The sequence below is a fragment of the Ricinus communis genome, chromosome 5, assembly GCF_019578655.1.
Source record: "Ricinus communis isolate WT05 ecotype wild-type chromosome 5, ASM1957865v1, whole genome shotgun sequence".
Lineage (NCBI taxonomy): Eukaryota > Viridiplantae > Streptophyta > Magnoliopsida > Malpighiales > Euphorbiaceae > Ricinus > Ricinus communis.
In genome coordinates this window covers 21,423,398-21,449,902 of record NC_063260.1, presented here as the reverse complement: position 1 = coordinate 21,449,902, position 26,505 = coordinate 21,423,398, and the positions used below count along the sequence as shown (strand labels likewise).

At 31.7% G+C, this 26,505-nt stretch overlaps 3 protein-coding genes across 4 annotated transcripts; 2 read left to right on the top strand and 1 right to left on the bottom strand.

Annotated features, from left to right (window-relative positions):
* The first annotated feature begins 2,189 nt into the window (after positions 1-2,189).
* LOC8267210 (subtilisin-like protease SBT5.6) lies at positions 2,190-7,197 on the top strand. Its single transcript, XM_002522251.3, has 9 exons — positions 2,190-2,362; positions 2,470-2,662; positions 2,798-2,992; positions 3,245-3,356; positions 4,708-5,269; positions 5,484-5,578; positions 5,687-6,044; positions 6,120-6,333; positions 6,444-7,197. The coding sequence occupies exons 1-9, from the start codon at positions 2,297-2,299 to the stop codon at positions 6,977-6,979; spliced, it is 2,331 nt and encodes a 776-aa protein (XP_002522297.2). The 5' UTR covers positions 2,190-2,296; the 3' UTR covers positions 6,980-7,197.
* Positions 7,198-11,896: 4,699 nt separating this feature from the next.
* Positions 11,897-12,985, top strand: LOC8267212. The gene has a single exon (XM_002522253.4). It carries the CDS (start codon positions 12,374-12,376, stop codon positions 12,737-12,739), a length of 366 nt encoding a protein of 121 aa, XP_002522299.1. The 5' UTR covers positions 11,897-12,373; the 3' UTR covers positions 12,740-12,985.
* A 6,380-nt stretch (positions 12,986-19,365) lies between these two features.
* Positions 19,366-26,106, bottom strand: LOC8267213 (exonuclease 1). 2 transcript variants are annotated; one of them, XR_007216200.1, is made up of 15 exons: positions 25,720-26,105; positions 25,068-25,187; positions 24,249-24,372; positions 23,996-24,133; positions 23,649-23,858; positions 23,281-23,456; positions 23,121-23,193; positions 22,436-22,559; positions 21,711-21,904; positions 21,565-21,619; positions 20,969-21,483; positions 20,826-20,883; positions 19,992-20,214; positions 19,721-19,905; positions 19,366-19,634 (listed from the first exon to the last, which is right to left on the bottom strand). XR_007216200.1 is itself a non-coding variant. In XM_048375214.1 (14 exons), exons 1-14 carry the CDS (start codon positions 25,878-25,880, stop codon positions 19,824-19,826), a joined length of 2,253 nt encoding a protein of 750 aa, XP_048231171.1. In that variant the 5' UTR covers positions 25,881-26,106; the 3' UTR covers positions 19,641-19,823. The 2 variants fall into 2 exon arrangements, 1 of the variants encoding a protein (XP_048231171.1); XM_048375214.1 differs by lacking the exon at positions 19,366-19,634 and having other exon boundaries at positions 19,641-19,905; positions 25,720-26,106.
* Positions 26,107-26,505: the final 399 nt, after the last annotated feature.

The following is a 26,505-nucleotide window of genomic DNA, read 5'->3' as shown; positions in this document are numbered from 1 at the left end:
AACAAAAGATTCTATACAAACAGACACAATAAAATCTACGGTTTCAAAAGGTTTGATACTCGAAACGCGAATGACATGATAGATTATTATTATCAAAGCGCCCAATTTGCCTTCCTAGATTGTCCACTCTACGCATTGAAATTTAAAAGGGAGAAGGAATGTTGAGGATTTTGATGTTTTAAAAGACAATGATATGAGCGTGGACCAGATGAGAATGAATGAACAAAGACGACCTTGTATTATGCTTATCCTGAAATAGATAAATCCAATACAGAAGTGCAAGATAGAGACGATTTAAGTTTGTTTAAGCCTTAAACGGATTTAAATGATCATACCTTACTAAGATTTCTCAGACAGTCCTCTTCTTAACAGGATTAGGATGAACCTCATTCATTTTCAAAATTAAGATCACTCATTGTAAGATTTGAGTTAGATTTTCTTTTTATGTTTATAAGTAATTCGTTAAGAATTGAATATTAAGCATGTGTATGATTTGAGGCTTGATCGTGTCATCACAAAGGATGGATTATCAAATTTGGGAAATGGCTAACTAATGAAGTCAACTTTCAATGGCAGTAGACAAATCTTAAGCGGTATTTGATATTTCTTTTTCAATCTTGATTTTTATTTTGTATTAACTTCAATTAGTATGATTTGGAATTGGTGGTCCTTTTCTTTTATGCGTAGGCTTAGATTTGGAAGACTTTGCACAAAACGGCAAGTTACATCAGAGTTGGAAGGCAGCATCTATAATCCCAATTGCCCCATGCCTAAGCATCTTATACTTTGTAGGGCAGTGGCCCTAAAGCATTTTCTTATTTGCTCAACCACACCTTATTATAATCACCATTCTTTTCATATAAAACTTTTTTTTATAGATTTTATTAGTTACAAAAAAGGTATGACATTACAAAAGCTTTTGCATAAATTAATGATTTATCATAAATCGGTAAATTTATAAAAAAAAATAATATTTCTGTGATTGTGAAATGAAATACTATTTAAAAAAATTATAATTAATTTTATATATCTTCGTAGATTAAGAAAATTATAAATTATTCTACTAATACATAAACTAATATATTATCTTTTAATTAGATAATAATTTTTAATCCTAAAAATATTAATTATATTTATAATATTGATCATAAAAATATATTATCGATTACATCTTTAATTGAATTGTTAATATATTATATATATAAAAGTATCTTTAAATAAAAAATTAAAATTTTTATTAATTAAAATATGTATAATTAAAAAAATAATAATAATATGAATAATTACGATTAGAAAAACATAAAGAGAATGTTATGAAAATCTTAATTGCTGGGCATAATGTAAATGAAGAAGGAACATCGATTACCTTTTTCTCCATTCTGCAAGAGGTGATTGCCATAATTTTAAGAAGTATTAAAAAAAAAAAAAAAGTAAAGTAGACTCTCAATGTCTCTTTCGATGTCCCTTTGGAATAATAAAATCAAATGAGACACGGCCACAAAGGTTGAGAAAAGCCTGAGATTCAGATAAGTGTAATCATCAATTATTGAATCTGATTCTTTTGTATATTAGCTTAGCAAAGAATAGTGAGAATATTAATATATATAAATTATTATTTATTATATTAACAAGCAAAAGTAATTCGTATAGATAAAACAATAGTTAAACAGTGAAAGCATTATCTGATAGCGATTACTCCTAATTACTTGCATTGAGAAAACAGAAATGGAAATTCTAACCACTTAAACTGAAACAGTTTCCTTTGAACTTTCTTTTGAGAAAAACAGGTTTTCAAACTTAGATGATAGGGTTGAGAAGTTGTACTATTTTAAACAGATCGTGCCATTATACATATGTATTGGTAAAAAAGAAAGAAAGACAATTTAATTCATTGGTTAAAGATTTACACACTAATTCATTTGACATTCCAACGTAAGAAAAAAATGAACTAATAACAGGAACTGTTTAATCAACAGAAGTCTACTCTATAGTATCAATAATAATAATAATAATAATAATCTTTTCCTTACCATATCCAAATACAGAAAAAATAGGAAAATTTGCACCAAATACGTGGTAAGATGGCGATTGACAACGAATATAACTCTTCATTTTTCAGTGTGGTTGTTTCCATGAATTACAGGCTATATAATATTATTTACTAAAAATATGGGACCGTTTTTTATTTGAACTATCACTTTGATTCTCATATAAATATACGCATTTATCTACTCAACACTGATACGATACTGTGTAAAACTCCTTCATCATCATCATCATCATCATCAAACCAAAGATGAAGAGGATTTCAATTTTCTTTCTCTTTCTGCTTCCTCTTTTAGCCTCATGTGTACAGAAAAAGGTGGCTTAATTCTGTATACGTATTGATTTTTTATGAATGTTTTTACTCTATTTTGTTTTTCCTTTTTCCTTTTACATGAAATAACGTTTTGTGTAATTAAATTACAGGTTTACATAGTATACTTTGGAGAACACAGTGGAGATAAAGCATTGCATGAAATAGAAGAAACCCATGTCTCTTATTTATTTTCCGTTAAAGAAACTGAACAAGAAGCTAGAGATTCTCTTCTTTACAGCTACAAGAACAGCATCAATGGATTTTCAGCATTGTTAACTCCAGAACAAGCTTCCAAACTGTCACGTACGTGTATAGATTTCTCTGATAATCTAAAATTTTCTGCTTTATGCCTGTTTTCATTTTGGCTTATGAGATTATATTATATGATACTGAATAATGTTATTGCTGTTCCTGGGGTTGATATTGTTTCTGTTGCAGAATTGGAAGAAGTAAAATCAGTAATTGAAAGCCATCCAAGAAAATATTCAGTGCAAACAACAAGGTCATGGGAATTTGTGGGGTTGGAAGAAGGAGAAGAAGTCCACCACTCCAATAGTCACTTTGACTTGGAAAGAGAGTTACCTTTCAGAGCTGGATATGGCAAACGAGTCATTGTTGGAGTCATGGATAGTGGTAAATATATATATATATATAATTACATTTATAAATCATTATGTATATATTGTCTTTTCTTGGGCATTTCTAGCTGGTTTCTGCTCTTCTTTCATGTGATCCATGTCGTATCTTCTTTTGTAGTTTAGTCACTATGAATGTATATAGAAATACGTGATGAATTGATTGGTTCGCATAAATATAATTGCATGTGATAGTGTTGTTTTTTCATTAACAAAAAAATAATGCAAAATTTTGTTTTTGATGATCAAGGTGTGTGGCCAGAATCAAAGAGTTTTAGTGATGAAGGGATGGGACCCATTCCCAAATCATGGAAGGGAATCTGCCAAGCTGGGCCTGGATTTAACTCCTCCCATTGTAACAAGTGAGAATTTTCTGTTAACTTTCCCAGTTTTCTTCTGTTAAATGATTTACTTTCTCCTGGAGTCAAATTTGAAAAAGATAATACTTCTATGTGACATTGGTTAGCTATTACAGCATGGTTTTGTACAAATTTGTTCGCCTTTTCTCAATAGCAAGAATTGCTTTTCCTTTTCTTTTCTTTTTTTTTTTTTTTTTTTGTTCTTGTCAAGGAAAATTCTCACATCATCCATATGCATGCTGTTACTGATCAGTCCAAATTTAGGAGCCCTACTAGATTGATAACATCCTTTTCTTTATTATGTTCTTACATAAAAATTTATGGTGGACCAATCTTGTCTTTGTTTCAATGATGGGTACTCTAGTCTAAAGTAGATATCATTTTCAACCGTCCGGACATTCACCACTTGCCCTCGTACATCATTTGAAAGAAACCAAAATTTAACTATTTTCCAAATGATATGGAATCTTATATTCCAACCTTCCCCACAAATTAGGGGGGAGAATCATAGAGCATAAAAATTAATAATTCCATTTAGTGAAGTATAGTATAAAAATGTGGTTAACCATTCATTCCTCATATAGAATAGCGAGAAGATACCTTATCTATAAAATTACTGTTACTGAACAATTTTCCTTTTATATATAATGGAACTTTTACAAAATCCTTCCTGATTGACAGCTTCAGATGGGCCTGCACCCTGACCTAGATTCTACACTCATATAATTTTATTTTGTAGTGGCAAGAGGATGATTTCTAGCTTGTCCATTTCAATTAGAACAAAACAAAGAAGGTCATCTAACCTGCTTTTCCTGTTTGTTGGTCTTCTTTTCATGGCTATCTTGTGAACTCTTCTTATCCTTCGACTCTTGCCCTATGCATTTGAGCCAGGTCTATTTTTGTTAGCTTTTGACCCTGATGATCAGTTTTAATTTGTCTTTACCCCACCATTTTTAGCCTTTCCAAATGAAATGATTGTAAGTTTTACATGAGTAAATCATAGAATAGACTATTAATATTCTTGTTCAAACGTAATCATTTAGAATGAGCTTTACAGCATTATTTTTAAATATATAGCATTATTTTATGAAGAGAAATACATGACAGGAGAAACAAGCGAAAGAAGGTCCAAAGAATATTGATCGATATATTTTTGTTCTTACTACTAAGAAGACAATTCTAATTAATAAAGAAAAATTGATGAAGAAAACATGATTACTGAATAATTGCATTTTCAATTAAATTATTATGTTTTCGGATAATTTATCATAGCTATAAATCTTTGAATTAACTTTATATATTTGGATTTCAATTACACAATTAGCCTGCTAGATAATAACCGCAATTTTTGCAGGAAAATAATTGGAGCTAGATACTACATCAAGGCATTTGAACAAGATAACGGTGCACTAAATGTCTCGGAGGATTCCAGGTCACCACGTGACATGGACGGCCACGGAACTCACACAGCCTCCACAGTTGCCGGAAACCGGGTCCATGATGCAGCAGCTTACGGTGGATTTGCACGAGGAACTGCCTCTGGTGGAGCACCATTGGCCCATCTAGCCATATACAAGGCATGTTGGGCACTTCCTAACCAAGAAAAAGCGAATGGCAACACATGTTATGAGGCAGATATGCTTGCTGCTATAGACGATGCCATAGCCGATGGAGTCCATGTATTGAGCATGTCCATTGGCACTACTCAGCCAGTTCCATATGAACAAGATGGCATTGCCATTGGTGCCTTTCATGCTGCCAAGAAGAATATTGTGGTGGCTTGTGCTGCTGGCAATGCAGGCCCTGCTCCTAGTACCTTGTCTAACCCTGCTCCATGGATTATTACTGTTGGTGCTAGCACTCTGGACCGTGCCTTTCTAGGTCCTATTGTGCTAGGCAATGGCAAGACAATTATGGTAAACACATTTCCTATAAAACAAAAAAAAAAAATCTTTTTCACCAAGAAATGTGTGCTGGAGACATAAATTTGTGCACAGAACAAGGTGTTTCTCATTTAGCAATTATATGCACTTGCACGCTATATAGTAATCCGATTCACGAAATTAACAATGATTAGCTGGATGAAATTCAGTGTGCACGAAGTTTGTGTTGAATTTGATTTCATTTCAGGGACAAACTGTGACTCCAGACAAGCTAGACAAAATGTACCCATTAGTGTATGCAGCAGATATGGTTGCCCCTGGCGTCCTCCAGAACGAAACCAAGTACACTCCATCAAATCCTTATTCTTTAATATTTCTATTTACTTCTCTCCTTTCAATTCAAACATGTGCGTGAAAAACAGATCAACTAAATGTGAAATACTCATGCAGCCAATGCCTCCCAAATTCACTTTCTCCTGATAAGGTGAAGGGAAAGATAGTATTATGCATGAGAGGAGCTGGAATGAGAGTTGGAAAAGGCATGGAAGTGAAAAGAGCAGGAGGTGTTGGTTATATCTTAGGAAACAGCCCAGCAAACGGCAATGATGTATCTGTGGATGCTCATGTTCTTCCTGGAACTGCAGTCACCTCTGATCAAGCAATTGAAATTCTTAAATACATAAAGTCTACAGAGAATCCAACAGCTACCATTGGAAAGGCAAAGACAGTCTTGCATTACTCACCTGCACCTTCTATGGCTGCATTCTCTAGCAGAGGTCCGAACGTCATTGATCCTAATATTCTCAAGGTAAAGTATAATATTTAATGAGTTAAATGTTAGCACTACATGAATGATAGAAACCTAATTGAATAATTATGACAGCCTGACATCTCAGCACCAGGAGTAAATATATTGGCAGCATGGAGTGGAGCATCACCTCCTACAAAATTATCAACTGACAATCGAACTGTTAAGTTTAATATTGACTCAGGAACTTCTATGGCTTGCCCTCATGTGGCTGCTGCAGCTGCACTTCTCAAAGCCATTCATCCTACATGGAGCAGTGCTGCTATAAGATCTGCCATCATGACCACAGGTAAATAAACGTGAACTTCCTTTTTTTTTAATTATCAACATTTATTAATGGTATAACTAAGACAATTATGGCTCTCTATTTAACTAATTAAGCAATTACTGTATGCTCAGCATGGATGAAAAATAACAAGGGTCAACCAATAACTGATCCATCCGGTGAGCCTGCGACTCCTTTTCAGTTTGGCTCAGGCCAGTTCCGGCCGGCAAAGGCAGCAGACCCTGGTCTAGTGTATGATGCAACATACAAGGACTATGTTCACTACCTTTGCAACTACGGACTCAAAGATATTGACCCAAAATACAAGTGTCCAACAGAATTAAGTCCAGCATACAATCTCAATTATCCATCAATAGCAATTCCAAGACTCAATGGCACTGTAACTATTAAGAGAAGTGTGAGAAATGTCGGTGCTAGCAACAGTGTCTACTTCTTCACTGCCAAGCCACCGATGGGATTCTCCGTAAAAGCTTCCCCGAGCATTTTGAACTTCAATCATGTTAACCAGAAGAAAAGCTTCACTATAAGAATTACAGCAAACCCTGAAATGGCAAAGAAGCATCAAAAGGATGAGTATGCCTTCGGCTGGTATACTTGGACCGATAGTTTCCATTATGTAAGAAGCCCTATTGCAGTGTCTTTAGCTTAATAAATTAGATTTTCCCTTTAGTTCTTGGTAATTTATTTTGGTTTAACATAGGAACATATAGAATAAATAGAAAAATGATCTAAAAGATTTGATCATAGGCCGTTGAAGGATTTGGATGGAGAATAATTTTACAGGGCACTTTATAGTTTGTTAAAGTTACTTCCTTTTTGTTTAGTTTAGTGATCAAATAAGAATAAGATATTTTATTTTATTTCCAATGCTACGTACATATATTATTCATTAATTAATTGGAAATGCAATCTCATAACCTAAAAACTTATTCGCATTAGTAATTACAACTTGTTAAATACTATTTGCACTATTGCAACATGTAAAATTAATTAAGCACATTCATGAACAGAACACATTGGAATGAAATAAAAATAAAAATAACCATTGTTTTATTGCTGTAAACCTTTCTGAAGATTACATGATAGTAATAATAATAATAATTATTATTATTATTATCTTATTTTTTGTAGCAAAATTTTCCTCAACTATCTTGTATAGCTCCCTTAGCAATTTATCATTGCTGTGGTGCATTCATTCTGTCTGCATCCAGGATCTGGTCGCCAATCTGAAATCCTAACTGCGACCTGATTACATTGTAACCATCACAAACACCCAATTAAGAAGTTGATATTTATTTAATTATGCAACAAAATAAACAGAAGTTGGGAGTCAATTGTATTTAAATATCTTACAAATTCAATAGAATAGTTCCAACTCTAATCCTTGAAGTAGGTTGTTCAACACGGATCTAGAGACCAGCACATATCACCCAATCAGAAAAAGAAAAAAGAATAAAAAGAACATTTAGAAGTCACTTCCACGTGGATTTTTATTACATAGTTTTTTTTTATTTCTCGTATTAAAATTAATGAGAAGTTGCTAAAATAAACAGATAGGCAAAATGGTCTTACGTATTTGTACCCCAAGTGCCTACTGCAGTTGGTACAGTGAAGCTTTCTTGCTGTGATAGTGCCATTAGCCTCTGATACAAAAGTTTCTGGCGTATCAACAGACACCAAGTTGACACTAGAGACATTAAGCACAAAAAGAAAAAATTAAGTTTAATTCTGTAAATTTGCAATATATGTATATATAAACTCTTAAACCGGTCTTATCTTAATGTCAGACTACAACATTATTTAAAGAAATAATCCAATGCAATAAAAAAGTAGCTTACACATCTCTGAAAGAGCCCCATAGATCATTAATCTACATAGTTTTTGGAGGAAAAAAGAGTGCTTTAGAGTTAATAACAATGAAGAAGTAACAAAAAGAAAAACAATTAGAGTGAGAGAGAGATTACTGCATCTTCATGTTCCAAATAATCAAAATATGCAGCAGTATGAGTACTGCATGTCCGGCAGAAATAGAAAGCAGTATTTGGGTATCTTTCAGTAAGGTCTACGACGAAAACCCTCCCCATTATTATTTCTTTCAAGTTCTTTCTATGTGTTTAATCCTTCTTCTTTTTTTTTCGTTTATTTATAGTACCGCTGACTCCTACTCAGGAGCATACAAAGAAAGAGGAAGAAATTGTTATGGAAAATTATTATGTTTTCCTATTTTAACATTTCTTTTTATTATACCTTCATTCCCAATATTCAAGTTTTATGTAATTCCTAGTATATGCTATAATGGCAACATTTTATACACAGTGGGACGTTATTGAATTTGAACATCAGTTCTTCTGGGCTTATTTGTAGGCCCTAATGCAATAGCTTTTGCTTTAATAATCCAAACGTAGTCCAGTCCCTTTTTTTGGATTTATTCTTAAAAAAATAATAAAATTACCTTTATTTTTTATTTTTTTATATAAAATACAGTATAAATTTTTTTTATTCTTACTGTCTGACAATATTAAAAATACAGTTCTTTTACTTTTTTTTTTTTCAAAAATACAGTTTTGATTGGTTTGTTTTAGTTGTTTTTTAAATAAAAACTAAACATTAATTAAAAGACAATATACCATATTTTTGAAAAAAAAGTAATATTTTTTTTTAGAAAAACTTACGGGGACATGAGGAAAAAGCATTAAAGAATATAGCAGGTAGCAGGTGAGCGTCACCTACGAGAGCTGGCACTCGAAGAAAAACTAGCACAATATTTCTGAAAAATTGCCTACTTAACCTGAATTCAGCTATTAAAGTTTGACTAAACCTGTCTAGATATTGATGATCAAAATCTGTAGCCCTACACACGCATCATAGTTAATTAAAAAAAAAATTAAAATTCAAGTCCTCTAATCTTCTTTTGTAATCTAAAATTAAATAGCCTTAAATGGACATTGTCCCCGGATTTAGATTTGAGTTTCTTTTTTCATTTATTTTTCGAATGTACCACTAATAGTTCAATGACTAGGAAGAATTAAATAGTGTCAATATAATTCTCTATTCCGTTCAGTGATATAATTGTATGAAATGCTAACGCTAGTTGTTATTGTCCATATTTAAGAGAAAACCCTAACAGTAGATTACGGAACTAATTTCTGCAGACTCTAGTTGCTCTTTTGTGGAACTATATCCTAAAGAGGTGTCAAGCTCTATTTCTATTTTCATATATAGAAGATGAAGGGCCAAGAGGAGAAGGACAATGCCTTCATTAACGAACTTCGGTTCCATCACAAACAAGAATACCTTGTGCCTGCGAAGATTGTAATCTATGAGTTCATGAATGATGCCACTCTCCATGGCCTCATCTCCCCAAGACCTTAAGTTCCAATATCAATGTCATGGGATGCAAGAATCAAGGTAGCACTTGATGAAGCTACATGGTTGAGAAGGTGGTGGGGATTGGCTGTGGTAGTCGCGGTTACGGGTTGGCTGGTTTTAGAGAGAGATAAGAAAACGTTAAGATTTGTTTATTTTACCATAATAATAATAATAATATTGTTATCATTATTATTATTATTTAATTTTTAAAATTCTTTTTTATGTGATTGATTGTCATTTTAGGTGAATTCTGTTACTAGTAAATATATATATACTTTTTTTTAAGAAAATTACAGATATACTTAATAATATTAATAACAAAGTGATCCATTCTAAAAACGTTAAGAGTTTATATAAACATTTTAATTTTTCAGAATTTAACTTAATTTTTTATAGTTGATAAGTTTATCCGTATCTTTTTATTCTAAAAGATGCTTGTATATATCTTAAACCACATGCACTCGGTAATTGAGTTACCCAATTAATTAGAACTGTTACTTTTCAAGAAAAAGTAATAGTCCAAAGGGAATGTAAGAAAATTTCGGTAACCTAACTTAGAGCAATATGACTAACCCTTTTTTCAAGTTTGAGAAAAGAATAAGAAAAAAATAAATAAATAAATAAAATATTATGAAAAGTTCACAAGTGGATTCAGAACTGAATTGGATCATTGAAACGGTATAAGAAACTTGACTAATTATTTTATAAGACTGTCTAACCACACCAAGATTTTAGATGAGATTGGAGTCATTATCAAATTCTTTATGATTAAAACAACAAATAACAGAGAAAAAATCGAGACCCACGAAACTGTGTCTGCAGTCATTGTCTTAAAAAAGAGAGAACATGTACGTCAAGTACCCTCTTAAAGGAAACTCTTCACAAAAATATACCATTTTCAGTTGGACCCAACCTTTTCTATTATTTTGTCTATTTTGCATTGCTTGACAGGCTCACTTCTTGCGGAAATTAAATGCATTTCCTTCCCAATCTTTCGTCTAGTTTTAACTAAATTCCAAACCCACATCAAAATCTTATTTAATTTTTTTGAACAAAATCAAATTATAATTGCCGGAACGATAGGGAAATAAAATATCTAATGCACCAAGTTACAAGCTCAAAAAATGATAGGGCGACAAATGCAACCCTTTTCTTTAGATTCCAGTGAGAATTTCTCTTATTATTATTATTAAAGCGTATTGAGTTTGGCTACAGCAACAATGATATTAAGCTTGAATGTGGTGGCCACATTTTATTAAGCATAGTTGAAGTCTGACCTTTATAGCAAGTGACTATTTTATGATATAAAAAAATGAATATGCTAATAATTCTTTTATAATAAATAACTGTGTGGAACTTTAAGGGAAAATATCAACACTTGAGCAAAGGGACTGCTCTCTTTACCATTTTCTTCGACATTCACCGGATAATAATGAAACTATTTCAAATAATACATTTAAATTAATGATGATACTAACAATAATTCGAAAAAATAAAAAAATAAAAAAACAAAGAGAAAAACCCCACCACCGCTACAATGACTTGCACGAAAACTACCCTCTTCCGCCAACGTCGCACCTCAATATCGGAGAGTAATTGACCCTACGTGGCAATTCCCTCACGTCACCCAGTTCATATTAGTTTGTCGTATTCTAAATCATTCTCACTTTTATAGATAAAAAGTGGGCCCGCCCACCACGCTCTGAACCGGAGCATGAGCCGCCGGATGCGGCTGCCGTACCTGTTGGTGTTCGATGAATTTTTTTTTTTTCTTTTATATATGTATATGTTTGTGGCTTTACAACTACGCATTTTACCCTCAATCAATCAATCATTTGCGAATATTACAGCTTTCAATCCCTTCCTTATTACTGCAAGCAAATGATCTCAAAAGAAAATATATGTATATATATATATAACCCACAGAGAATCTTAATCAATGTGTTCTAATACTAAATACTAAAATTCATAGCATTAATACATAATAAATTCCGGACATCTAACCTACATGTATTCAGATTATGTAAATCCATTTTGCGATCCTAATACTTTTTATGTAATAGATACATAGAACTTAAATTAATTTAGCCAGAGATGCAAAAACTCTTCAAAAGAATTCAAATGCAGTTTGTATACAAATACTCAAATCAATGATCATAAAGAAGAACTAAAATCAATACGATCCATGTATGAAATAAATTACTTAATCAATTGGAGTAATTAATTAATAAGAAAAGAGCTTATTTTATGTATAAAAAAAGTGGATAATGTGCAAAGTCAATAGCATTGCAGAAGTGATCTCAAAACCCGTAAGCCTCAAGTAAACTGGTTTAGCAGATTGATTTGTTGATTTTTTACATTAATAACACGACATCTTTAAAAAAAAAAAAAAAAGTCTCTTTAGAGAGAGAAACATGTGTAAGTAATTTCTTAGAATACAGATGTAGAGAGAGAGAGAGAGAGAAAGCTGGGACCGCACTCAACTCTCTAATACAGTGACGCCATCTATGAAAACAATCAAAGGTGTACCCTTTACGATTTAGATTCTCTCTCTATCTATCTGTTTCTAATTCTCTACACTCTTCACCTATAAATAAACCCCTCCTCATTTCCTTCTCTTTTCTGATTACTGTTGCATTATTCGGAGCATTTCTCATTTATTATTATTAATTAAATGGCGGAAGAGTTCGAAGAATCCGAGGTTATCTTCTCGGAGGAGCACGACAAGAGTAGCTTATGTCGGAACAGAGAGACGGAGTATGATGATAGCTGTAGTAGGAAGGGAAAGAAAAAGAAGCAGAAGAAATCAAGGTCGTCTGGTCCGGTGAACATACCGAGCAATATGTTCCAGCTGACGACGGATACGGATGATCAGTTTGACGATGAATTAGTGCCGCCTCATGTCATTATTGGGAGAAGAATCGAAGGCAAATTAATGGCGTTTTCTCTTTGCTCTGGGAATGGAAGGACTTTAAAGGGCAGAGATTTGAGTCAAGTTAGGAATTCCATTCTCAGGCTGACTGGATTCTTAGAAACATAAATTATTATTATTATTATTATTATTATGCACATTTAAATTTGAAGAGACAAAGGGAAAAATGAAAATAATTTGATTTCCTTACTCTCTCTCTCTTCCTTTTTTTTTTTTTTTCTTCTTTTAGATCCTTAGTTATTCATTGTAAAACAGAAGAAGAATTTGGAATTAGGAAAGCAAGGAAATGGAATTGTTCATGGGACTTAAATTACTAAATGCTTATAAATATATCAGTTTTTTTTCTTCTGCAAAGGTTTAATATTACAGAAGAAATCCAATTGTAGAGACAGCTTCAATTTCTTACTGCGCGGCTAAAAGAATGTAAGAGAAGCATTTGTATCAATTTATTTTATTTTATTTTTGTCCAGAATTATTATGAATGGTGCAGTTTACAGGTTACTGTCGTGAATGGGTATGATAGTATTATTGGACATTTTGTCTTCACTTTGGACATAGCATAACATCTACAGCTGGTTTTTTCATTTTTAGATAGAATGGATCATATGATAGTATTGTTTTTTTCCCTGGTTGCAATTTGCATTACTAGGGAAAATAAGTGTCTCACGCCCTACTTTTAAAACCGCTTTGATTAAATTAAATTAATTATTTGAGCCAGTAATCATAAATTCTCATTTTAATGGATGAGCCATCAAGTCAATAGATCATTATTATAAAATGAAAAATAGTCATTTTTATACATTTACTGTAAAAGCGAAACACGGTTAATATATAAAAAAAAAAAAAAAATACTCTTGCCATTTGAAATTTTTATAAATCTTTCATGGTAAAACATAATATAAAAATGAGCACACGAAAAAACTAAAACATAGGATAAGGACGAAGTAAATTGTTAGCATATAATTTTTTCTAATTATATTCCATTAAGAAATAATTGACTTTAATAGGCTCCTCTAAGGAGACAAGCATTATAATTCCAACATGTGCTGCAATCTTATTAAAGTAGTTAAACATTTGTTTAAACAAAGGCAAGCACAGATATCATTTTCAATAAATTAATGTGAAATTAGAAGAAAAGAATAAGCTGATCAGTAATTAAGATTTTAGTTTGCTTCAAAAATCATAATCAGCAGATTGGTCAGGGATCTCTCGAGTCTCTAACCAATAGGCGACACCGGGATTTAGGGATCCGCAGTTAATTTTTGCCAACTGGGTGCTGTTCTTGCAAACAGTATTTCTAATTATTTATTTAGAAGATCGTACCTGACTTTGTTCTGAAGGAAGCTTTTTTTTTTTTTTTTTTTTTTTTAATTTTGTATTTTTTCCTTTGGAGATGGTTTTGAAGGAAGAACTAATAGAGCTTATGTGGATTATACAGTTATTAGTTTGAACGTTATTTTGTATTTGATTATGGACGTCTTTAATTAACTTGTAAGTGTAAAACCCTGAATTTGTATTAAACTCTGTACCTTTGTAAACTTAAGTAACCTTATAATTTTGAGTTAGAAATTGGTAAATGATTTTTTTTATTTTTTTCTTTTTTACCTTATTCTTCAGGGTTTAATTCTCAAGTCAAAAGTTACAAAATGGTATGAACATTATTATTAAAAAATCCTAGTAAAAATACAAATAAAGTTCTTTTTTGTGTGTATGTTAAAATAGAGATTCCAAACGTAAGCACACATGACAGTTACATTGTTTGACTTCTATAAAGTCCACGGTAAATTAATTTACATTTGTACTGAATTGTATATCCTTTATTTCACCTTGTGAGCAGAATTTGGCTTTGCTTTTCTTGTTTTAGATAGGAGAACTGGGCAGGCTACATATAATAATGATTGATTATTTGGTATTGATATTGTTTTTAACTGAAAATTTGGTAACCCGATTTAGCCATATAAACTTGTGTGCCTAAGTAACTGACTTCTTGTAGATTGTTGTGTGTAGTCTTTAGTTTTCCTGCCTGAATACATTATATTGTCATTGCCATGTGCTTCTCCTCTTAACATGTGGCTTTTTTTTTAAGTTATGAATAAGGAGAAAGTAATCTAATTTAAAATATTATTTGAATTGAAATGTAGATTTATTTTCGGACTAAATTTACAGATAATTTATCATGTAGTTATTAATTAAAATAAAATGAAATTGTACAAGAGAAATTTGGAAACTATAATTAATATCATTCGAGTTTTATTTTTAAATTTTCATAATTTTTTCTTATCCCTATTGATTATTTAGTTGGGTATATATATATATATACCTTGCAATGCTAGTCCTGCTCGTAGCTAATATTGTGTATCAAGCAGTTCTTGTTATCGATCTTCAGGACTATTTGTCTATATATCTGACAGCACGGTTCTAAGATTTCTTTTGCCATGTTATTTTTTTAGATTTAGGTTTTAGTTCTTTCGAGTGTTGATTTTACTAAAAGATGTATTATGTTTTTCTTTATTAGAGATAATTTAATAAAATTCTTATTATAACTCAAAAGATATTGGGTACATCTTCTTTTATAAACAATAGTTACTTAAATATATAATTAATTTAAGCTAAAAAAATGTTCAATCAGAATTTTAATATATAAATTTACTAATGTGTTACAAACTTAATCTCTATATATATAAAAAAATATCAAGTTATTCCAAAAGTAATTATAAGATTTCAAAATATTGAAAATTTATTAGATTAAAAGGTTGTTTTATTATCTATTTGAAATTGTTAATATTTTCTAAATTATGATTAAAATTTCAAAATATTAAAAATTTCATTAAATTGAAAAACTTCTACTAATATGTTTTACTTTATTATTATTTTTCTATATGTATTTTTAATTTAATTGAATCATGAAGGAAATGAAATTTAGATTAAACTAAGAATTTTAATTAAAAGATTTATGAATAAAGTAATAAAAATAGCTGATACAATGCATTTATTAATTAGAATACATGATTGTTTCATTAAAAATGAAAGATAAAAAAAAATTATTTTGCGTTATGTTTTTTGTTTTGCTTTCTTTCTTTTGACATTATGCTATATGGGACGTTTTAAAATGACCATTTCTAAAGTGAAATAAAACGACTATTTACCGGTCTAATTAGTTCTGAATTGATGATTTTTTATTATTGAAATTCGATATTATTAAAAAATTGAAATAAAATTCTTTCATTAATGGAAGTTATATGAATTCTTTATTTTTATAAAATCGAATTAAATTAACTATAAATAATTAAACAAGTGAAATAACATCTTATTATTTATATTTGCATACTGTAATAAAAAGTCAAATATTATATTTTATAAATAAAATATTATTATTAATATAAATATAAAAAATAAATAGAGGTATTTTAGTATTATGAAATATATTAATTTATTGATATGAAATTTATTTTAAAATTTTATTTATTTTATTAAAATCTAATTTAGTTATAACTAATTTTATATAAATTTATAGAATAGTAAATTAACTTTCACTCCATTTAGAGCATATAAATTTTAGATTCATAAATAAATTTTATAAATTTCAACCAAATACTATATAAACTAAAGAGTCTCTAGTTATTTAATTTCTATTTTATTCTCCAACATATTTCGAATTAGAGAAGGGGAGAGAGATTGCAATTATGTCCCACTTGTAATTGAAATTCTAGATCAAAATAAGTTTTAATTAATTTAAAAATAGAGATATAAAATAAATAAATAAAATCATATACCGAACTTATAATAGCACAAAATAAGTCACCGTAGGGTTTTAAAATGCAAAAGAAAAAAGAAAAAGTTGACAAGGAGTTCACTTGAGATTGCATAATATGATGTCATTGCCACGTGTCCCATAATTTAATGACTTGTCATAAAAGGACTGGATATTGTCAGCTCACTAACTTATGACGCGGACTAGAAGTTAGCTTCCAGATAATCCTAAGAAATTGGAAAAAGAAATTTAGAAAAAAAACAAAACAAAATTAAAATAATAGTGCCATTGAATTTATTTATTGATTGATTTACCATTTGTCGGTTTGCCTTGAGAAAGAAGAGTGTGTGTGTTTTTAGGAAGTAAGCTTTCATGCCAAATGATATATATGCTAATAAAAAGAAAAAAGAGATAATTTGAAAATAAATGAGAAACCATAGCTTAGTGATATAATTTTACATAAAGAATCAATCAATCAGGTTGACATCATGATCAATGCATAATATTTTTTATTAAATTATTGCTTGGACCAGATGAGGGTTGTTAGGATGCAAATGAATCAACTAGAATAATAATGTTTTCTTTTGAACAAAAAAAAATAATTAAGAATGTGGAAATGTGTGTTAAAAATATGATTATAGATAAACTAAGTGGATTAAACAATATGAGGGTCTTTTTAAAAAAATTAATTAATAAAGATAAAGGTGCATGAGATTGTCTAGTTAAAATTTTATTCCAGAAATTATTTATTAATTACTTGATTAAGATTTGATTTTTTGTTTTGAAAAAAGAAAGAAATATATTAAATATGGATAGGATAAGGCTTGAATCTGATGCCTATTCTCGAAGTTTTATTACTTTATGAAATTATCACTAAACTAACATAGGAATCGCATTGAATAAAAATGTTTTTAAAAGAAAAAACAGAAAAATGATTGAATTCAGATTTTCTAAGTTTACTGACGTATATAGGTTAGAAAGTGTAGTCATTATAAACATTTGATTCCCAGAAAGTAGGATTAATAATAGTTATGAAACACAAGACAACCACGTTAAAGAAAAAAAAAAAGGGTTGTACTAATTAATTCGTTCACAAAACTATGCATCATGTATTCCTTTCTTAAAAGATATGATAAAATATGCATGGCCAATTTGAGACCATTAAGACCCACTAACGTGGCATCATTAATTTTGCAATCCTATCATGCATGTATATGACTAACTAAGATTGATTATATCCTAAAGTGTCATTATCTTGTTTCACCATGAAACCTCAGTGGGTGCTGCTTAAACATATATATATATATATATATATATATATATATATAGCTAAAACACACAAAGCATTCTTTTTTCATTTAGTACTGGATTACTAACCCATATAGTAGTAATATTCAGGAATAGAATCCCTCTCCCTTAATACAAAAGACAAATGTAGCATTCTCGACCATATATAGTTTTCACTACTAGTACTAATTTCCAAGCTTCCAGAAATGACAACGTACAATGGGTTTAATTAATGTTGCAATCATCCAAAAGGATAGAGAAGAGAATATTACCATAAAATTTAAAAAGAATGGGTCAATTGAAAGAAAATGAGTTAACAGGAGAGAAAGAACGATACGTGTTCCTAATAATTGCCCAATGCGTTAGACTACTTCATATAATTTGGAGTGCACGCTTGGGGGAATTACTATATTCCAGGGTAGGGTTAGGATATTGATAATGGCATTCGTGTTACTGCACCACGTCGGATAATCCTTCAGCATTAACCTTATCCTTCAGTCATGCATATCATAGTTATTCTAATGCTTTGTTGCAAAATGAACTTATTTTGACCGTTCATGTTTGATAATGATTGATGCTACCATTCGATTCAACTCTCGAGGATTCTTATTTTTTAATACAAGTTGTTAAGATGGGCTTAATTAAAAGGTGCTTAGGTACACGCATGAAACCTAACTTGGACTGTTTGATATATGAAGTTGCTGCTGTGTAATTTTACCACTGGACTATTTCTATTTAACCAAGTTAGGAGGCAATTTTGTATTGACTTATTGTACTATTTAGTATGGCATCACCCTATTGGTAGATATTCCTATTATTCAGTAAATAAATAATTATAAAGATCTGAGTAAACAAATAATTATAAAGGCCATTTTAGGTTTATTCCATTACGTTCTTGTTATTTATTAAAAGAAGATAAATAGAATTTTATTCATTTGCTCAATTTAATATTTTAAATTTTAATTTAATTTAATAAATACTAATATTTTATATTATAGTTTTAAAAGGTTATTCTTTTATTTGCTATTCAATCTAATAAATATTTGAATTTTATTTTTTTATAACACTAAAGCATCTATACACATAATAAATGAACATATTGGATGAAGTCATATATTAATAGATTTAAATATTACAAGAAATATAAATTATAATGTCTAAAATTACATCAAAATTAAAATGTTTAAACTGATTAAGTGATTAAAATTCAAATATTCAAATATATATTAACAAAAAAAAAAAACCACTCATCTCTCCATTTTAAATCATGTTCATTAAAACTGTCATTTTGTCAACATATGGATAGTTTATTTGCCTACCTTAGTTAAAGTGTTAATGTCAAGGATTAATTTCATTTTGAAAAAAAAAAAAAAAAACTAATTTGCTTTATGAAATAAATTCTCAAAGACTCAAAGGATGTATGAAGTTAATTTTCTAATTTTTAGTTATTTGACACTCCACTAACATCCCGTAAACAACAATATACAAAAAGAGAAAAGAAAGTGCAGAGAAATAGATATAATTATCCCATTAAATATTACACTTCCGAAAATGGATTGTAATAGAACTATAGTATTTGCCAAAACTTTAAAGATGTCACATGTCCACTGAAACGTCTGAACCCATAATGAACTATATACTATCTACTCATCATTATTTGGAAGAAAAAGAAAAAAAACTACAATTTAGCGCAACATTTTACCAAGTGAAAATCCTCTCAGGATTCATTCTTAAGATTTTCGAGTTCCTCTTACAACACGTAATGCTCTGGAAAGCAACAAGGTAATAACAATAGAGATATCGAATTCATTGGAACATCTTACATCATCAAAAGAGTTTCACATGACTGAAAATCGGATTACAAAGAATCAGAATTTTGCATCCCGACTTACAGTAATGCCAGGAGGAACATGTTGCTACAGGTGGTACTGCAACTAAAGGTAAATTGATGAGTGAAGTTGGGTCCTGACACAAGGTTAGAAGCTAATATTAGGGGTGACACCCCTTTAACATAAATGTAAGGAAATGCAAAAGCGAACGTTTCCACTTACATTCTCCATATAGAAGTAATAGAATCCAGAGCTCCTGCAACTGAAATGACTCATGACTCGGCCATTATACATTTATGCATTTTCAGTTCCATATTTTCCAAATTCAGCATCTCCGTAATGCTACACCAGTCTTCTTGTCCTTTGGTGTATAAGCAAAACGGCTGAAATCCACGTCAACCTTTGACCTAAGATCAATGCAAACTGAGTTATAGATGTGGAAATGCAGCAAATCTGAAATTGACTGAATTTGACATCAGGGTAAACATATTACCTACTGGTACTCGTGTTTTGAATATCTCTCAGAGGGGCACGAAGACCACTAGCACGAGAACCAGATGAAGAGAATTTAAATGATGATATGACTGAAACAAATCTCTCCATTGATTTCTCTGCTATGTCAGAATAATGGCTTAAATGTGAAATGTTAGATCCAAACTTTCCTCCTTCAGTCATTGTCCCCGCAAATGTATCATCAAGATTAGGAGCATGGCAACCTTAAGGAAAAAGAAACATGGTGAAAAGAAATGCACGTTAGATATCATCTTTTTGACATGAAAACTCTTCTGGTCAAACTAGAAATGGTAGACAAGTATTTCACTCAAAGCTTGATGCATGCAAGTTCATGTTCTATGGCATCTGAAAGGAACAAGAAACCTATAGAATCAAAGGTCTTTAGGTGAGGGAAATTCATGACCACATCAATAAAAATGATATTCTGTCATATAAAACAACTATTATTTTGTCTCATTTTATATTTTACTGTTGGAAGGAGTGGGCTTGTTATATCTTGATAACCTGGGTTTTTATTATACATAACCCATCATTTGATATTTAACATTTTGCATGACGTATCGACAAACATATTTATACTCTTGATTTAATAACCTCCAGATGACAATCAAGCAGAGTAAAACAAGCTAAGCTTCGAAAGCTGAAACTGAGGAGAACAGTATGATCATGAAAATGACAGTATCGGGAGAGGAGTCCAAATCCAAGATGACACAGAAAAACGAAAAGTGATCAATCTTTAGTTTGATGAGAAGACAAAAAAAGATCCTAATTTGGCAGATAGAGTTGAAAAATGGCTCTTGAAAATGAGACGTACCATTCTCCGAAAGTGATGCATCTGTCCTCATGTGCTTGGTTCTCATATTCATATTCTCCTGAAGCAGGTATAAGCAATTAACACATTGAAATATTAAGGAGATAGGTGCCAAAGTAAAAGAGCGCAAAAAATAAAATGCTTACTCTTTGGACAGTGCCATTCTGGGAGGTCTTCCTTTTCATGCCAATGCTGTTATTTTCAGAAGAAGCAATATCAAGAATGACATCCTCATTCATATCACTACCCATTGCTGCATCACTCTCAACTAAGAGCCTCTCGTGTTCATTCTTTTTATCATTCTTGTTCACTGAATTGTGCTGAAAATAAGAGCTCCTAATGGTGATCTTGTTATCTGCTGTTCTTATCTTGTAAGCACTCTTAAGAATGCTACCGTCGCAAGGATCAGTGGGAGCATTCTTGACTAAGAGCTTCTCCTTTTCATTGTCTTCATCAAATTTGTTTATTGGTGTGGGCTCAAAGTAAGAACTTTGTACAATGACCTTTTTGTTCTCTGCTTTTCTTTCATCTTGAAGTACACTTCTTGTTGTAACACTCTTACTATCGCATTCCTTTAATAATGCTTGAAAAGGCTTATGAGTTGAATCCCCGAGTTCTTGGAGCAAATTATGTACTGAACTTCTCTCCTCACCAATCATGCCTTGGTATCAAGAATACAAAATGAGTTAAGTATATACTAATGTAACCCATAATTAAATGTGCAAATAAGCTATATCCTTACCAGGAGTTGGAGATGCTGAAAGTTCAAGATCTTCAGCAGCAAAACCACTTTCCACCTATAAGAATTTACTAATTATAGGAATATGCAAGAAGAATATTATCAAGCTATCACTGCAAATTATGATAACTATCAGCTTTATTACTCACGGTATCATCGGGCATGGTGCTTTTCATATTTCCATAGTCAAGTGGGGTTGCTGCAGAGCAGTCCATGTTACTTGACGCAACCTCCAGATTGCAATTCACATTGGGACTGAGAGAAGATTTGTCTACTGGACTTGGATTTATTGGTGAAGTTCGAGGCGCCCTGAAGTTCCTCTTTGCTTCCAGAGATGCAAAGCCTTGTACACATTAAGGAAAATTGGAAGGAAAAAGTAGCACACAAGCACAGGAAGAACTATGAGGGATGTATCATTATAACTTGAAATTAATAAGAAATAAAAGAGATCTAGGGCCCCAAACCGCACTATTAGCTTGTAAGTAAAACATTTATGTATTCCTACCAAGCACATCCAGATGCATAAATGCTCCAACTGTTTAGAATATCATCTTCCAATACCACATACCTTTTTACCACAGCCTCGAATACAAAGATTGCTGGCACCTATTGGTCATTAATTTCGGACCTTAGTGAAGGAGACAGAAACATCATAAATATTAATAAGTTGCATTTCTGATACTAAATGAGTATTATGAATATTCCTCGTGCCAACCCTCCCGCCGTCTTGACAAGGAACCACATTAAGGCATGATAGTTGCAAAAAACATACATTGGTTACAAGAAATCAGGCGTTCTTAAGTGAACTAATATGCCAGGATGCTAGTTCAATACCAGAACCCAAAGGCCAAAGCTAATGAATTTGAATGGATACAGAAGTACTTGGTTAGAAGATTCTTTTGTACAGGCAAATCTAGCTTTTTCTTTCCAGTTTCAGGTCGAACTTTTTTTAAATCAGTAGTTCTGTCAAGCACCACTTCGCAACCAACACTTTCTCCCTGTTAATGCAGTGAAATAAAGAATCCAAGAAGAAGGGTGAGTAAGGGGAAAAGAATTTTAGCAAAATGTTAAAATTATGCCAACCGTGCTCTCAATAAATAGTAGGTATAACATCAATTTCATAGATGAAATTTACAGAACAGAATAATTTATAAACATATCATAGATGATATTAGGTTATTGTCTTATGCCTTGACCTAAAACTGTCATTTTCATCAAAGATTATTACTTGCAGTCATACTTTAAATTCTACTAAAACTTTATCATTTTTCTTTTTTGTATAGACTAGTATCTCATGTATAATTTTCTGCTCAACTATATAAGCTACACCAATAATCCTGGAGATATTACCTGGAAATTTCTTTTCATGCAAAAACTACTCTAATAAATTAGAAATTAGGAAAGAAACTGATAGTTGGAGAACAACCTTAATAAACTAGATTGCCTTTTGCATACACCTATGCTAGTTTGCCTTATGAATACACCTATGCTCATAAACCTGAACAAAGATCTTGGAGGGAGAAGAAAGAAAAACAAAGAGTGGTATATATAGAAGATACCTTGAACGGCATTTGGGTAAATGGATCAAGATCACCTTCTGCTATACCCTTAGCTATATGCTGCGGTATTAATGTATTCCAGGTTAAGGTATCGACACAGTAATTTGACAAGTAGGAACAAATAACTAAAGCAATGAGATAAAAACTATTAAAAGGATATGGGCCCAAAAAGTCCAAATTGTCACCAAGATTGTCAGCTAAATCAGACAAATGTATGATATCTTCAGCGATAGGATCATAAACCCTTTGATGCTGGAAGGTCAATATTGCTTTCCTAAAGGACTCTTCATAAAGGGGGGGAACAGAAATTGTGCTATATTTCAGGTGTTTGATTACCTGCAAGGAACCAGTAATTAATAGGTATTAGGTATATCACATAAAATCATCTGGAATCTTCCGAACAGGAGGAAACATTAAGTAAAATAAATTCAGAATCCAATAAACAGTGCAAAGAACAATATTTGCTTAAGTTGTAAAAGCGCTTTGATTGGACTATGTAGTTAAAGGAATGAAATTCAGTGCATTCACCTTATCATAACTTTTGAACTTTGTAATTAGTGCATGAGCCCTTTTGAGTCCCATTCCTGGTAGTGACTGCAGATAGTCACAGCCACTCAAAATGCACATCTGAAGAATCATCTCATGGGTGAATCCAGAAAAACTTAGCTCCTTGTTCAGCTGAAGCCTGGAGTACTGAAACTCAATACCTTGCCCATATTTGTCCATTTTGAATACAATCTTTAAAAAAAAAAGAAAAAATGCAGCCACATTGCCAAAGCATCTTAGTAGAAGAGTTGCAGACAAGAATGAAAAAGTGTGCAAACCAAATATCAACAGTAATAAAATTTAAGATGATGAACCACTAGAGAACTCACTCTGGGGCAGCCAAATGGTATTAGATCAGAGTCCTCAGTAATAACTGCATCAACTTGTTTGCTTATTGCCAAGAAGGTCATTTGGGCATCAGCCTCATAAGGGGCCACAACATAAGAAACATTTTCCTGCTTCAAGGCCTTCCACATGCAACCACATGAATAAAAGTTATACATTCTAGTGCTAAGAGCTACATATTACTTGCAAGTAAAGGTTAAGCATCAGTCTGGAATACTGTAATACTGCCACACCTACCTGGATTAATTCATGAGCAATTGAAGGTGAAATATCAACAGCCTTCTGATAGCATTCATAAGCAGCAGCTGAATTTCCATTTGCCTCGTGCTCTATAGCACGTGAAAGATTCTCTTTCCTTGATCTGCATTTTGTATAGTGTATAACATCTCATTATTTACAGGTGTATCACAATCCTTCGTTTTTCACAGCAAGCATCAGTACAACAATCTAAAACAATGCGTGTGTCTGTGTGCATGTCTGTCTCTGTGTGTGTGTGTGTGTGTGTGTATGAGTGCTAGCATTATCCTTGCTCTACATGTTTCTTTTTCTGATGTAGGCCAGTTTAGACATTTTAGGGAAGAAAACTTGTCAGGAGACGGGACACATAGAAACAAAAGCAGGAAGCTTTTTCTTCGTAAGGCTGACTGAATTGATCACACTTCATCAGTAAAGACAAAAATGAAACAGCAAAGGGTTGAGGTGGAAAGTTCTGTTTCCTTCCATCTATACAGTGCTTTACCACAAAAGCACATTTCAAGAATTAATGCCTTCAGATAAAACTACATAAAATAAAAAAATTAACTTACGATTTAAAGCTACCAATTAATGACAAGATGATTTGCAAGTCAATTGGCATTTGACTGAAACCTCTGAAACTACTTAACATACAAATAACACTCAAAACAATGTGAAATGGGGGAAGAATAAGGGTATTAATTTAGCCGCTGCAACCCAGAATTGAGCTCTTGAGTTGATTCCATGTTTAGTAGGGCATGGGAGCTATGTACTAAGAGTCAAAAGCAAAATTGAAATGTTGAAATAGTATATCTAGCATACCTTGCACGCTTGTTCTCTTGTTCACTCTTCATCGGCAGAAGACCACCATCAAAGACAAGAATGGGTTTAACACCATAATGCCGCAGCAAATTTACTCTATGCATGCAATACTGAATGTGCCTGAAGGATCATGAAGAAAAAATACACATTATATGTGAATGTACATTCGTAATACATGAGAAAAGCAATCAACTTTTTCACATCTGGTCACTGGGTTAACATGAAAATTCTCCATTCGCCCAACTTGATAGGAGAAGACATTAAAATCGTTCTGGCTTAAGCATTTGAATAACAAAAAGAATTACAGAAATGCACTCAAGCTAGTAGCAAATAAAATCCACATTCCCAATTTGAGAAATCATTAACGTTTTTTTTTTTTCAAATAATGCAAAACTATAAATAAGAACATAACAAGAATCCGTGTTAGCATTGCCAAATCATCAGTCAATGAAATTCTAAAATACCCATTACGCCTAATTAAAGATATTTTTAAAATTCTCACCATTATTGTACAAAATGAGTGATCATAACGAAACAACAATAGGAACGTATCAAAATCAACAATATAAAAGAAGACCCATTAACCCAAGCTTATTAAAACTTGAAACTTTTCTATTGAATCATTCATACATAAGTAAAGAGAGAGAGGAACCTAGAGGTGGGTAATCCTTTACAGAGCTGAGTACTGCAAGACAAGGCGCCTTTGTGGAGCCAAGAGTAAGTATCAACAGCAACACAGCAGCCCTGTAACTCCTTAATGTGAATGGGTACCATTATCGATTTCAAAAGAGGCAAAAGTCCTTGTATTCCCATTCCTTTGTCTTTCACGAGCTGTTGTGAACTGGACCAGTTACCCTAATCTTGCGGTATTGTCATATCAATGCATTAGGAAGATAGGGAGATATTAATTAGGAATTTAGATTTGGCTAATTGGCGGGAACTTTTTTTCTTTTTACATAAAAGGAAGGAAGGTAAGATTAAATAGTTGAGGGGGATATGTGCCTCTGGCTATAAACATGAGGAGCAAAACTGCACCTTCTCTCGGAATTAAATAATAAGAGAAAGTAAAAAAGGAAAAAAGAAAAGTGCCCCGAGTTCTTTTTGTGATCTACAGCTTTTTGTAAAAGTGATACTTCTACCCTGACATTTTTTATTTTTAAGGTCCGGCTACTAGAGTATCTCGACTGGTGCTGCGCCATCATTTCAATAATAAAAAATAAATTTTTCACCAAATTGTCACATAATTTAATATATTTTTCACTTTAATACTTTACAAAAATAATCAATTAGTAAATAATGGTCAAATTACATCACACCATTAACAAGTATTGACGTGGCAGTTAGAAAAACAGTAGTTATTGCGTGCCATGTCAGAATCTTTTAACGATATTGTCCAATTTAGCTATTATTTAATAACTCATATTCACAGTTACTAAAG

Coding starts and splice junctions, on each gene's coding strand:
- LOC8267210 (XM_002522251.3), top strand. CDS start 2,297: ATGAAGAGGATTTCAATTTTCTTTCTCTTTCTGCTTCCTCTTTTAGCC. Junction 2,993..3,244: donor TGTTGGAGTCATGGATAGTG/GTAAATATATAT, acceptor TTGATGATCAAG/GTGTGTGGCCAGAATCAAAG. Junction 6,045..6,119: donor TTGATCCTAATATTCTCAAG/GTAAAGTATAAT, acceptor TAATTATGACAG/CCTGACATCTCAGCACCAGG.
- LOC8267212 (XM_002522253.4), top strand. CDS start 12,374: ATGGCGGAAGAGTTCGAAGAATCCGAGGTTATCTTCTCGGAGGAGCAC.
- LOC8267213 (XM_048375214.1), bottom strand. CDS start 25,880: ATGGGAATACAAGGACTTTTGCCTCTTTTGAAATCGATAATGGTACCC. Junction 25,188..25,719: donor AAAGGATTACCCACCTCTAG/GTTCCTCTCTCT, acceptor ATGATCCTTCAG/GCACATTCAGTATTGCATGC. Junction 20,215..20,825: donor TGCATCACTTTCGGAGAATG/GTACGTCTCATT, acceptor TTTTTCCTTAAG/GTTGCCATGCTCCTAATCTT.